At 40.9% G+C, this 15,285-nt stretch overlaps 1 protein-coding gene across 3 annotated transcripts in view; it reads right to left on the bottom strand.

Moving 5' to 3' along the window:
- The window catches only part of fbxl2 (F-box and leucine-rich repeat protein 2), a 184,473-nt gene that overhangs the window by 4,645 nt on the left and 164,543 nt on the right, over positions 1 to 15,285 (bottom strand). For all 3 annotated transcript variants that reach the window (XM_087986131.1, XM_043688900.2, XM_087986132.1), the window contains exon 13: positions 11,904 to 11,960. In XM_087986131.1, coding sequence (XP_087842257.1) covers positions 11,904 to 11,960 — 57 coding nt within the window. The remainder of the gene's footprint in view (positions 1 to 11,903; positions 11,961 to 15,285) is intronic.

Genomic DNA, 15,285 nt, shown 5'->3' with positions numbered 1-15,285 from the left:
GATCTAGAGGGGCTGATAGGAAATTCATTTTGCCCAGAAGGTGGAATTTACTGCCTGAAAAGAGCAGCTGAAGCAGAAACCCTCGTATCATCTTAATATTTTAGATATCCATTCCTTACAACTTCTTACGAATACACCAAATTTGAAATTTAAACCTCTGCTCTTATTAGGATACTTCAGTGCTCTCCACACTTGCTGCAAGACCTCAGCTTGATGAAAACCTGCCTGCGTAATGCTGTCAGGAACAACAAATTGAATTAACCATAGTGACCTCTAAAGCAGGAGGACTATTGCACAACAGAAGACAACATTTAGTTGGAAGTGACTGCACCCTCCAATCATCTGCAACAAATTGTTCTGCACAAATTACTCATGCCAGGGTGATTGCAACTTGCAGTTTAATTCAGTTCAAATTTTATCCAACATTTTATTGATCATCACATGGTTCCTTTAAGAGTGTTCTTTTAAGAATAATATTAAGGGGAATGATCAAATAGTTTATGCAACCTCTAGACAATTTGCTTTTTTCTTCTGATTTTCATTGACTGTTGACATTAATATTCGTCTAATGCTGATTAGAAAAACCAGACTTTGTGAACGGAATACAATAATGTTATTACAAATCCACTCACTTAAAATCTAAATTTCAATAGGCTCCATGTCAACTTTCATTTGTGCCTTTTTCATAGATTTACTCAACAGGCTAGGCATCTCTCTGGAAACTAAATCACTGAAGATACGCCTACTGCAGTTACTTTACATGGAATTGCAAATCTCTTCAACAATCTCAATGTGTTATCAAAACTAAAGGAGGTGGCATTTTTATGTTCCTTGATCTTGCATCAATCTTCATTACTGTACTTAATGAATTGGGAGAACATTTAAACCAATCTGTGCCTCATACTGTTGAAAAATGAACACTGAAAACTAAATGCAATATCATTTTTTTTTAAGATGATTCATTATTTTCAAACCCTTCCTCAAAATGCATCAGGATTCAGCCTCTGCCTCTCTGCTCCTTTGGAGTTCACATCTCCAGAGTTCCAAAGACTCATAACAGACCTGAAACATTAACTCTTTTATCTCTACAGAGATGCTGCCAGACTTGCTGAGTTTCTCTAGCACTCAAAAATAAATTCCAGTAGTTGCAGTACTTTGCTTTCATCCCTGCATCTCCACTAATGGGGTCAATCAAAATGCTATAACATGGTAGTTTTTGTACACCCAGTGTTATAAGAAAATGGCACAATATCAGCACCATTTAAACTAAAGGGGCTGGAATTGCATCACAGCCTATTCATGCTTTAAAAGTTTGCACTTGAGACACAGTACCCCCAAATTCATCAATCACATTACAACAAATTCACATTAACGAAATACGTGTCATAGCAAAACACAACCTGTATTTACGTCAGATCTGAAAGTACTCATTAACTGTTCCTTGGGTATTATGGAATTTACTTATTCCATCATTGCTGCTCAAAATCTGTTATAATGGCCTGATTTGCTAAAGGCATTTTTACATCATTCTAACAGTCTTTAACCTTTGCATTATATTAACACTAGTTTCTCAGATCGCAACCATTTTGAAATCTGGCTATCATACACTCCTCTATCTCGATGCATCATGGGCTGGTTTGGCAATTGCTCTTCCCAAGACTGCAAGAAACTACAGTCATAAACACAGCCCAGTCCATCATGCAAACCAGCCTTGCGTCATTGATTCCATGTATACTTTCTGCTGCCTCAGGAAAGCAACCAACATAATCAAAGACTCCCCTACCACAGTTAAACTCTCTTCTACCTTATTCTGTCAGGCAGAAGATATAAAAGGTTGTATACACTTATGAATAGATCAAAAAACAGCTTCTTCTCCATTATCAAACTTTTGAAAGGAACTTTTGAACATAAATTCAGATCTCTCTCTCTGCACCTGTAACACTATTCTGCAGTCTGCTCTGCTGTCCTGATGCACTTTGCATGGTACAATCTGCCTGTGTAGTATGGAAAGCAGTCTCTTTCACTATCTAGGTATATGTGACAACAATAAATCAATTATTCTTTGCATCACCAAGGAAATTCATTGGTTCCAAGACGACTCAAGGAACTGTTTCCATGAAAATTATTTCAAGATCGAAATCTGATCCAACAGAATTTGACCCTTCAAGATAAACATCAGTTAAAGCCAGCAGTCAGTCCAGAGGAGACACCTCCACACACACCAATATGGGAGGTGGAAGAGGAGGCCACTCAGCACATCAAGCCTAATTAATAAGATCATGGCTGATCTGATGACAATTTCATAGCCCATATCGCAATAACCTTTTGCCCACATGCCTTTCAATAATCTGCCTCAGTCTGAAAAATATTTCAAGACTCTGCTTCAACTGTCTTTTCAGGAAGAGTTTTAACTGCTCACGACTAAGTGAGTAAAAAAAAAGATTTACATTAGATTACTTAGATTAGATTAGATTAGATTACTTACAGTGTGGAAACAGGGCCTTCGGCCCAACAAGTCCACACCGACCCGCCCAAGCGCAACCCACCCAGACCCATTCCCCTATATTTACCTCTGCACCTAACACTACGGGCAATTTAGCATGGCCAATTCACCTGACCTGCACATCTTTGGACTGTGGGAGGAAACCGGAGCACCCGGAGGAAACCCACGCAGACACGGGGAGAATGTGCAAACTCCACACAGTCAGTCGGTTGCCTGAGGCGGGAATTGAACCCAGGTCTCTGGCGCTGTGAGGCAGCAGTGCTAACCACTGTGCCACCGTGCTGTTTTGAACGAGCAATCCCTTATTTTTAAACCGTGACATCCTAGGACCAGATTCTTCCACAAGGGCAAACCTCCTTTCCACATCCACCCTATCAAGATACCTCAGGTTCTTCTTAAGCTACATCAGGGTTTAAGCATGGGAAATTATGTCTCACTAATTTGATTGAGGTTTTTGAAGAAGTAATGAAGAGGATTGATGAGGGGACAGCAGCGGATGCGATCTATATGGAAACAAAATCTTACAGTTCAGCAGGCTAACTGACATACTTATCAACCTGAGTTACCAATCTTCTCAAAAATTGCTAACTCGAATAAGGTGTACGAAGAGGTTCCTCATGGTAGACTGGTTAGCAAGGTTAGATCATACAGAATATAGGGAGAACCAATGAAGGAAAGCATACCAAATACCATCTTCACTTGGATACAGAACTGGCTTGAAGATAGAAATCAGAGGGTGGTGGTGGAGGTTGCTTTTCAGACAGGAGGCCTGTGACCAGCGATGTGCCACAAGGATCGTTGCTGGGTCCACTGCTTTCCATCAGTTATATAAACGATTTGGATGTGAGCATAAGAGATATAGTTAGTAAGTTAGTAACATTGGAGTTGCAGTGGACAGCGAAGGAGGTTACCTCAGAGTACAACGGGATCTTGATCAGATGGGCCAATAGGCTGAGGAGTGGCAGATGGAGTTTAATTTCAATAAATCTGAGATGCTGCACTTTGGAAAGGCAAATCAAGGCAGGACTTGTACACTTAATGGTAAGACCCTGGGGAATGTTGGCGAACAAAGAGACCTTGGCATGCAGGTTCATAGCTCCTTCGAAGTGGAGTCTCTGGTAAATAGGACAGTGGAGGTGGTATTTGGTATGCTTTCCTTCATTGGTCAGAGCATTGAGTGTAAGAGTTGGGAGGTCATGTTGCGGTTATAAAGGACATTGGTAAGGCCACTTTTAGAACACTGTGCAATTCTTGTCTCCCTGAGACTTGAAAGGGTTCAGAAATAATATACAAGGATGTTGCCAGCGTTGGAGGGTTTGAGCTATACGGAGAGGCTGAGTAGGCTGTGGTTGATTTCCCTTGAGTGTCGGAGGCTGAGGAGTGACTTTATAGAGGCTTATAAAAATCATGAGAGGCATGGATAGGGTAAATAAAAAAGTCATTTGCCTGGGTTGGGAGAGTCCAGAACTAGAGGGCATACAGTTTAGGGTGAGGGGGGAAAGATATAAAAAACACCTAAGGAGCAACTTTTTCACTCAGAAGATGGTGTGTGTATGGAATGAGCTGCCAGAAGAAATGGTGGAAGCTGGTACAATTACAACATTTAGAAAGCATCTGGATGGGTATATGAATAGGAAGGGCTTAGAGGGGTATAGGCCAAATGCTGGCAAATGGGACAAGATTAATTTAGGATATCTGGTCAGCATGGACGAGTTGGTCCAAAGGGTCTGTTTCCGTGCTGTACATCTCTGTGATTCTATATTCTTACAAACTCCAGTGGATACAAGCCTAGCTTGTCCAATTTTTCCTCATAAGACAACCCAACTATTCCAAGTATTAGTTTAGTAAATTTTCTCTGGTTTGCTTCCAAGGCATTAACATCCTTTCTTAAATAAGGTGACAAATACTGTACGTAGTTCTTCAGTAGGTAGGCTCATCAGTGCTCTCTATAGCTGAAGTATAAGCACCTCCACCTTTTGCATTCAATTCCCTTCACAATAATCAATAACATTCCATGAATTTACACAATTACTTGTTCTGCCTGCAAACTAATCTTGTGTGCTTTGTGCACAAGGACACCCAAATCCCTCTATCTCGGTGGCTCTGCAATCTCTCACCATTTAGATAATAGGCCTCTTTATTCTTCTTGCCAAAATGGAAGATTTCTCAATTTCCCACATTATATTTCATTTGTCAAATCTTTGGCTATTCACTTAACCCATGCTCTTCTAAAGCCTTCTTATGACCTCTTCACAACTAATTTTGCGATTTTCTTCTTAATTAGTTAATTCTTTCATCTGGGCTTATCTGGCTGGGCCAGCATTTATTGCCCTATTTATGGCCGTATTTGCCCAAGAAATTGGTGGTAAGCTGCCTTCTTGAATTGCTGCAGTCCGTTTGGTGCAGGTCACAATGCTGTCAGAGAGTAAGTTCCAGGGTTTTGATCTATTGACACTGAAGGAAGACATCATTGTTATCAGCAAACTTAGTAACCATACCTTTAGACCCTTTATACATGTAATTTATAACACAATCCAGTAATATAAATGACTGTTTGTACAGTGATCTCCAACTTGAAATTCATATACCATTGACAATGCTGCTCCTTTAACAAGGTTATGATTAGATTAGATTAGATTCCCTACAGTATGAAAACAGGCCCTTTGGCCCAACAAGTCCACCCCGACCCACCGAAGAGTAACCCACCCAGACCCATTCCCCTTACCCTATATACCCCTAACTAATGCACCTAACACTATGGGCAATTTAGCATGGCCAATTGTTTTTCTTCAGCATCTCATAGTTCCTGGGTGTTGCAGTGTGTCGTAGCTTGTTTAAATATATCCTGATGCAGCTCTGTTTGTGTGTGTTGGGATGATTGCTCCTGTAGTTGAGTATCTGGTCTCTGTGTGTCTATTTCCTACATACGCTGGTCTGCAGCTCTCCATTAGCTTTTCGTTTGACTGACATCTAGGAAGGGGAGTCTGTTGTTGTTCTCTTCCTCTTTGATGAACTTTCTATCAGTAAGAATGTTGTTTATGTGTTGGTGAGTTTCTTCTAATTTGTTCTGTTTCGTGATGACAAAAGTGTCATCTACATAGTGGATCCAAACCTTTGGCTTGTTCATGGGAAGGGCTGCTCGTTCCAACCTCTGCATAACTGCTTCTGCCAAGAATCCTGATATTGGTGATCCCATAGGTATCCCATTCATTTGTTTGTAGGTCATTTTGTTGAAGGTAAAGTGCGTTGAGAGGCACAGGTCTACTAGTTTGAGTTTACTGTCCTTGCTGATGGGGTTGGTGTTGTCTGGTGTGTGTCCTTGGTTCATTTAGTAGTGTAGCCAGTGTTTCTTTGGCCAGGGTGATGTTTATTAATGTGAATAGGGCCGTAATATTGAAGGATACCATGACCTCGTCGACCTCTACCTTGATGATGTTCAGGAATTTTTGGGTGGAGTGGATAGAGTGGCGTGAGTCTTCTACTAGATATTTCAGTTTGTATGAAAGTTCCTTTGCTAGTCTGTATGTCGGTGTACCAAGAAGTGAGACTATGGGTTGGCATGGTGCCCCTGGTTTGTGTATCTTTGGTAATCCATAGAAACGGGCTAAGTTGGATTCTTCAGATTTCATTCTATGGAGGTCTGTTTTGTTAATTTCACTTGTCTTGTGGAGTTTCTTCAGTTCTGCTGTAATACAGTTTTCTAGTTGTGGAGTCGGGTCCACCACCATCTGTTGCTTGATAGAAAGCAGGACAGAACACCAGTGCTTCAATGGAAGCTCACTGATGGTGCTACCTAGCATGGTGCTGAAACGTCCAAGAACAAACCTTCCAGCTCAGCGAGCAAACTTACAACCTGAAACAGAACCTGAACTACAAATCTTCACACAAAGGGTGAACAATCGATAGTTTAACTACCATTATTACCTCAAAATCATAACCTGCTCACGAGTTGCTTATATACAAGGAGCAATGATCTGATTAAGCGTGCTACTATCCCAGATAATGACTTTGCTGCACCCTATTTCATAATCAAGCTTGCATTGTAAACAAATGACTTGGGCTTATTTATGAGCTTGCTAATTAGATCAATCGTACAGCATGTGGAACTGCAGGAATCCCAACAAGTATATTTATATACACTGGAAGCTACATGTATTAATAGTGACTTGTTCTTTGCAGTCAGGAACTCAACTCAATACAACAGTTGACAGCCATTCTCTAGTTTATTTTTCAGGGCAATGACTTGACCAGAGTCAATGTGCATGGTTTAAAATTTATGTAAAGTTTCACAGCTGTCATTCATCATTAACTGATACATTCTCGATGAAAACGCCTCTACCAGAGTCCACTTGCCAATCAATCAGCAAACTCCTCGCATACAACATTAATGTTGTTTTCTCTTTATATTATCATTTTTTGAGAATTGTCCTGAGAAGCTTTATGGTGTATGCCATTTTTCATATAAATGATATAAATTGAGAGAATCAGAGGTAGCGGTCACAACAAAGCCAAAAGTTACGGTTTTCTTCAATGAAGAACATCCACTAATCATGTTTTTAAAGTAAAACAAACTGAAAAATATACATCTTAATCACATTGCTTCTGACACAATTCATTTTACATTATGAACATTTCAGCCAAACAATTCAATTACCTATAATTAAACTGAAAACTTTCCATATTAGACATTTTGTCACAGACATTTTGGAATGTGGTCTGAAAGTACAAGCCAAATTAAGCTTTTCCGGCTTTTTTCTCATTCCTTTACAGAGTTCAATCACAATTGATAACTTAAAAGGCTACACAATAGGCTCGGCTTTATTTTAATTTGTTCCTTTGACTTCTATTATGTAACTATTGACAGCACACCTGAAAGTAATTGATGTATTCAAGTACATATTGCCTGAAAACACTTCCAGGTATTTATTAATCTGAGTTACCTTATAGTGGAAACCTTACCAAAGGGAAACTAGGTATTGCGTGGTCGAGAACTTAATAAAACATTTACCCACAGAAAAAATAAAATTGTTTCAATTAAACTCAGCAACTGACTTTAGAACAGGTACAGTGAGGGCCAATTTGACAAAGGAAACCATGTGACTCCAAGACTTCTGAAATGCCTCTGAAAAGGAACTGCACAAAAGACTGATTTACCAGTTGAAGTCAACATTTGTCCCAATGAATTGTGGATTAGTAATTTGTAAAAGAGAACAGAAAGGAGGTAAGTTCGGATTTAGATTAGTGTACCAAATAGGGTGATCAAAAGGTTTGGTGTTGGGGTTGAATGGGTCTTCATTCCTCCGACTTTTTATTACTAAAATACCATTTGCCACAGATCAATCCATCGTCAAATCCTGTGAAACTACAGAATGTCCATTGTAAACAACCTCTCTATTCTGTCCTGCAATGGATATGTTGATAAAAGTAGTATATCATCAGGCCCTCAAGCCTGTTGCATTATTTAAGATGATCCATGACCAAATACCACACAGCCACCTTTATCATATTTTCCTTAACTTCCAACAACAATTAATCTCCTGTTTAAAACTTACCTGATAGACCATCAAATGAAAGCAAACTAATAAAAATTTGCCTTTATATGAAAAACCTCATCACCACTGGTCATCTCAAGCACTTCACAGCCGATGAAGTTTTTAAACTGTAGTCACTTATAATATAGCAAGCTCCCACAAGCATCAAATAATCAGTTTCTTTGTGTGATGTTGATCATGACACTGGGGATAACATCTCTGATTCTGTTAGAAAAAGATGCAATGGATATTTAAGATATTTTACTTCAATGTGACAGCAGGTAGGGCCTTAGTTTAGTGCTTCATGCAAAATATAGCACTCCCTCAATACAAAGTGGCAGTCTTGACTTTTGTCTTCAAAAACTGAAGTGGGGCTTAAACCTGGAACTTTGACTCAAGAGGTGAGTGCACTGCCAACGGAGTCTGGCAGCTGTTGGTGGAAAATAAAGAGAGCTTCAAATTTCTACCACCCTTTGTGTAAGAAATGCTCCCCTATTTTTACTCCTGAACAATCTGGCACTAATTGTCTTTTTAGGTTACATCTTCGAGGAGAAAGTGAGGGCTGAAGATGCTGGAGATCAGAGTTGAAAATGTGTTGCTGGAAAAGCGCAGGTCAGGCAGCATCCAAGGAACAGGAGAATCGACGTTTCGGGCATAAGCCCTTCTTCAGGAATGAGGAAAGTGTGTCCAGCAGGCCAAGATAAAAGGTAGGGAGGAGGGACTTGGGGGAGGGGCATTGGAAATGCGATAGGTGGAGGGAGGTCAAGGTGAGGGTGATAGGCCGGAGTGGGGTGGGGTGCGGAGAGGTCAGGAAGAAGATTGCATGTTAGGAAGGCGGTGCTGAGTTCGAGGGATTTGACTGAGACAAGGTGGGGGGAGGGGAAATGAGGAAACTGGAGAAATCTGAGTTCATCCCTTGTGGTTGGAGGGTTCCCAGGCAGAAGATGAGGCGCTCTTCCTCCAACCGTCATGTTGCCATGGTCTGGCGATGGAGGAGTCCAAGGACCTGCATGTCCTTGGTGGAGTGGGAGGGGGAGTTAAAGTGTTGGGCTACGGGGTGGTTGGGTTGGTTGGAGGGTGTCCCAGAGGTGTTCTCTGAAACGTTCCGCAAGTAGGTGGCCTGTCTCCCCAGTATAGAGGAGGCCAGATCGGGTGCAGCGGATGCAATAGATGATGTGTGTGGAGGTGCAGGTGAACTTGTGGCGGATATGGAAGTGTCCCTTGGGGCCTTGGAGGGAAGTAAGGGGGGAGGTGTGGGCGCAAATTTTGCATTTCTTGCGGTTGCAGGGGAAGGTGCCGGGAGTGAAGGTTGTGTTGGGGGAGGGTGTGGACCTGATGAGGGAGTCAAGGAGGGAGTAGTCTTTTCGGAACGCTGATAAGGGAGGGGAGGGAAATTAGCCCTGGTGGTGGGGTCCGTTTGGAGGTGGCGGAAATGACGGCGGCTGATACGTTGTACATGGAGGTTGGTGGGATGGTAGGTGAGGACCAGTGGGGTTCTGTCCTGGTGGCCATTGGAGGGGCGGGGCTCAAGGGCGGAGGAGCCGCAAGTGGAAGAGATGCGGTAGAGCGCATCGTCGACTACGTATGGCAGGAAATTGTGGTCCTTGAAGGAGGCCATCTGGGTTGTACGGTTTTGGAACTGGTCCTCCTGGGAGCAGATGCGGCGGAAACGAAGGAATTGGGAATATGGGATGGCATTTTTACAGGGGGCAGAGTGGGAGGAGGTGTAGTCTAGGTAGCTGTGGGAGTCGGTCGGTTTATAGTAAATGTCCGTGTCGATTCGGTCACCCAAGATAGAAATAGAAAGGTCTAGGAAGGGGAGGGAGGAGTCTGAGATGGTCCAGGTGAATTTGAGGTCGGGGTGGAAGGTGTTGGTAAAGTGGATGAACTGTTCAACCTCCTCGTGGGAGCACGAGGCAGCGCCGATACAGTCATCGATGTAGCGGAGGAAAAGGTGGGGGGTGATGCCAGTGTAGCTGCGGAAGATGGACTGTTCCACATATCCTACGAAGAGGCAGGCAAAGCCCGTTTCTACCTCCTGCCCAGACTAATTCTACGTATTATGTTTAATCACTTCCCGCTGATCTTTTTATTGCATTAGCCATTAAGCTGATTTGCCCAACTTACTGTGAACAGTTTCTGTCTCAATACATTGAAATCAGCCCTACCTAAATTGAAAATCTATGTAGTCATTTCCAAATACCTCCCTTTTAAATAGTAGGTTGAAGTTAACTATATTTTAAAATCATTATTAGATAAAAGGTTCATAGAGATCAGTTATTAACAAAATGTAGCAATTACTGAAAAATTTCAATTTCAATAGAAAATTACCCCAGACACACTTAAGAAATTCACTACTATTCCCAAATGTGCTGACCTACTTATCTCAATTTACATAGAAGTTAAAATCCCTCAATAAAACGACTCTGCTTTTGCTAATGGCTATTTAATCTCTAATCTCTAATTTCCACAATCTAACATTGTGTAAACTCCTACTACAGTTTTAAATCATTACTAATTCAACACAGTGTCCACTGTTTGTACTTGTTTGATCCTCTTTTGTCACTGAAGTGTTTCAGGATAAAATTACTAAGGCTACTCTGCCAACTCTACTACTTTCCCCGTAGAATTTAGATACAGTAGCGCCTCGATTTACAAACTTAATCCGTTTCGGGACTGAATCAATTTTTCCCATTGTTTGGATAGCATAAGAATGCTTGGACAGCTGTTCACAGCGCACGCGCCAAAGACGAACTGAATGAGATCACGTGGGGCCCAAGAGCTTTTGCGTTCAACAGGCGCGTAGCAAAGCAGAACGATAAAACCATGTGGTCGCACAAGGGCTTTTTGCGTTTGCACGTTGAATTTCGTACATATGTTGAAGCAAGATTTTACGTACAATCCTGTTTTCTAGCCAGGGGTCGGGAATCATGGAAGTGAATACGTATTTGCAATTCATTCAATTTTCTTTTTATTCTCAATGTATTTATATAAAGCACATTTGTTGAATTAGGGTAGGAATACTGCAAATTCACTTGTCATGTCAGCTCTTTGCAACAGCAACTCGCCTAGTCCCACTCCTGTCTTTCCCCTATAGCCCTGCATATGGAATCTTAACTGTACTGCACTTGAACAGGTGAAAGGTAATAAACTGAAAACTTAATTTAGGTTTGCTTTTGCTGAGCATTTCTACAATTTTCTCTCTTTAAGAAAAGGTGTACTTTAATTGTTAGCAGTCAAATACCTTGAGGACCAGATTGACTTCTTCAGGAACTCCAGTGACTGAATACTAATTGAAAGTTAGTATTTCCATTAATAAGTTACCCCTTACACCAATAGCTTTTGTTTTTCTGATATGCGCAGTAACAATCCATTGTACATCAGTGTTTTCTATACAAGTATGAATCTTATATTTTTCTACACTTAATTGTAATTGCAAGTCCTGAGCCTGTCTCGTTAATCTGAATAGATAATTTCTGCAATCAGTAAAAGGTTCACAAAAAATAAATATTCTGTTGGCAGGGAACTGACAACCTAGTCAAAAATTTCAACGTATTTAGTCCTATGATAACAGTTCTTATAAATCCTTTATTATAGTATTTGGGCCATGAATACGTTATATTATTTGGGCTGTATATAAATATTTATCATTGTTGAGCAGATATAAAGGCCAATTTTCAACTTGTGGATCCCTGAAACTAAGTGCAAGACAAACAAATTTCATACCCAACATGAGACTTGATAAACTTATGTTAAGTGGTTGGTTGGGTTTGTGGGGGGAATAGAAAATATAAATGTATAGATAGCAAATTTTATTCCTTCTACACTACAAAAGACAAATGATTTAACTACAATAGCTAACCACTTACCAGTGCCTCTAACCTAGGACAGTGAATGGACAACTGAATCAACGTGTTGTCTGTGATCTGTGGAAAGAGAGATATTAGTTATTAAACATACCAATGAGAACAAAAGCGAGACCAGTCTTCTGGCAACCAATTTACATATAGTAATTGCTCCTTCATGCAAGACAACGTAGAATATAAATATTTTCAGCATTTAAGTTCAACATGCCAAAAATAACTCCTTTTAGGGTTGGAGGATTTGAGCTATAGGGAGTGGCTGAGCAGGCTGGGTCTGTTTTCCCTGGAGCGTCGGAGGCTGAGGGGTGATCGTATAGAGATTTACAAAATTATGAGGGGCACGGATAAAGATAAATCGACTAAAAGTCTTTTCCCTAGGGTGGGGGCGTCCAGAACTAGAGCGCATAGGTTTAGGGTGAGAGGGGAAAGATATGAAAGGGACCGAAGGAGCAACGTTTTCACACAGAGGGTGGTACGTGTATAGATTGAGCTGCCAGAGGAAGTGGTGGAGGCTGGTACAATTGCAACATTTAAGAGTCATTTGGATGGGTATTTGAATAGGAAGGGTTTGGAGGGATATGGGCCGGGTGCTGGCAGGTGGGACTAGATTTGGGTTGGGATATCTGGTCGGCATGGACGGGTTGGACCGAAGGGTCCGTTTCCATGCTGTACATCTCTATGACTCTAAGTGAAAAATTTATGGAGTCATACAGATGGAAAGAGGCACTTCGGTCAAACTCGTCCATTCCAACCAAACTAAACTAGCCCCATTTGCTTGCATTTGGCCCATACCCCTCCAAACCTTTCATATTCATGTAATTGTCCAAATGTCTTTTAAATATTGTAACTGATCCTGCATTGATTCCTTCGTCTGGCAGTTTATTGCATATCAGATCCACCCTCTGTAAACTTAGAGACATTAAAACTGAGCTGAATGAAACTTAGGAAGGTGCATCTACTTTCAGGCTACAATCTCAAAGCTTTAGAAAGGAGATTTCAATCTAATATGAAGAGATTTTCTTTTTTAAAGTTTGAAAATGTCCAGTTCATGCAGTGAAGAACTAAATTTTTAAAAATTAATAGGTAATTATAAAGTGCAAACAGGTAACATTTTGAGCTGTAAAAATACACAGTTGCGTTGAGATGAGAACTCTTCCATTACATGGATAAGAGTTCTGAAAAGTCCAAATATTCTGTAATATGGGAGTTGATCATTTTGTCTTCAAGCCTTGCTCACCATTCATTAGCTTAAATATCTTTTCTCCAATGTCCAAATCATGTGATGCCCTTAAAAATGTATCAAAATCAAAACTGGCTTAGCATCATAACCTTTTCATGGATAATTCTAGGTTTCTACTACTCTTTGCAAAAGGTTTTCAGATTTCAAACCGCCTGCTTCTAATATTAAGGTTACATCTCCTTCTCTTGGGATCCTCTGATAGAGGGCAGTTTCCTGTAAAACACCAATTATTTTTAATTTTCTCATGGAACGTTAGTATTGCTGGCTTCATCCCTAGTTGTTCTTTAAAAAATGATGGCAAGCTGCCTTCTTGAACGGTTGGTGGATGTGCACAATGCAGTAACGGAGGGAGTTTAAGGATTTTCATCCAGCAATACACAAGGCACAGAGATATATTTCAAGTCAGGATGGCAAGTGGTCTGAAGGGGAACTTGCAGGTGGTGGTGTTCCCATGCATCTGCTGTCCTTGTCCTTCTAGATAACAGTGGTTCTGGGTTTAGAACGTGCTGTCTCAAGAGCCTTGGTGAATTTCTGCAGCGTATTTTGAAATGGTACAACACTGAACATCAGTGTTGCAGAGAGTGGACGTTTGCGGATGTGATGCTAATTAAGTGGGCTGCTTTGTTCTGAATGATGTCCAGCTTAAGGTCTTGTTGGAGCTTAACCCCTCCAGGCAATTAGGTTACATCTCTTTTTTTGTAAGGGAATAGAAGCCATATTTCTGCAAAATATGCCCTCATAATTTAACACTAAATCATGTATCATTTGATTAATTTGAACTGCATCCAAAGTTGGCATAAGCGTGCTATAACTCAGGTATATTTCGCAGTGGGCGGCACGGTGGCACAGTGGTTAGCACTGCTGCCTCACAGCGCCAGAGACCCGGGTTCAATTCTCGACTCAGACGACTGACTGTGTGGAGTTTGCACGTTCTCCCAATGTCTGCGTGGGTTTCCTCTGGGTGCTCCGGTTTCCTCCCACAGTCCAAAGATGTGCAGGTCAGGTGAATTGGCCATGCTAAATTGCCTGTAGTGTTAGGTAAAGGGGTAAATGTAGGGGAATGGGTGGGTTGCGCTTGGACGGGTCGGTATGGACTTGTTGGGCCGAAGGGCCTGTTTCCACACTGTAATCTAATCTAATCAAACTGTATGCACTTCTACAGGTAAATGTTTTCCAAGTTCTGAGACAACTGAAGCACAACTTTCTCTTTTTATTTCAGTTCAGCCAAGATGAAGGTCAACATCGTTAGTCTTTTTGATTGTTTTCTGTACTTGGCTTTCATGGATTTGTGGACATGGCATCAGAATCCCATTGCCCATCCTTTAAACTATTTGGAAAACCACGATTTGTCTTCAACCTAAAGTGGATTATCTCTCATTATTCTAGGTGGCTTCCATTGATTGCACTTTTGCCCACTCTGTTCATGTCTTTTTGTAACTTGCTTCTCCCAGTGCGTACTACTCACTGTGCTTCCCAGCTGATAGTCTATTAACGTCAAAAAGCGCTCAATATTTGAGAATTCATTTGCCATTTCCCATCAAAATACTATTTATGCCTACTCGCCATTTCCCACTTACCAAACATTTTCTAAACCAGGTTATCAATTCACATTTTTGACTATTGTTTCTCAAACACCATCTTATAAATACCTCCTGGAAATTCTGTTAGGACTCTGACAAGAGCATTGTCAAATCAAATCCCACTTCTCCAAAGCCATATCAAAAGTGCATGTGTCTTCTACTGCCTATACCTATAAGGGTAAAATCACTAAAATGATCAATTTACCTCTATTACTTAGACAAGGTTTCATCAATAAATTCTAAATACTTATTAAAGGCAAAAATAGATTCTTACGGTAAGTAGGAAAACCAGTACCTACTAAGCTACTATGCAGGATTAAAGTACAGTATATCATCCTTTATCCTAAACACACAGATGACACAGCTCTGATGCGCTATTATGGATGGGAATAAATGTAGGTGACAAAGAAAACAGCCTTGCAGGGCAATAAGAACATAAGAAATAGGAGCAGGAGTAGGCCATCTGGCCCCTCAAACCTGCTTCATCAGTGATTAAGATCATGTGTTTGAGTACAAAATTTGGACGGGAAAACTTCAGTACCTTTGACTTCCTGTATATAAGGTCCAT

The sequence above is a fragment of the Chiloscyllium plagiosum genome, unplaced genomic scaffold, assembly GCF_037043375.1.
Source record: "Chiloscyllium plagiosum isolate Xiang-an unplaced genomic scaffold, Cpla_swu_hap1 HiC_scaffold_4, whole genome shotgun sequence".
Lineage (NCBI taxonomy): Eukaryota > Metazoa > Chordata > Chondrichthyes > Orectolobiformes > Hemiscylliidae > Chiloscyllium > Chiloscyllium plagiosum.
Note: the sequence above shows the minus strand (reverse complement) of the source record. Positions and strands in the feature narration are given on the sequence as shown.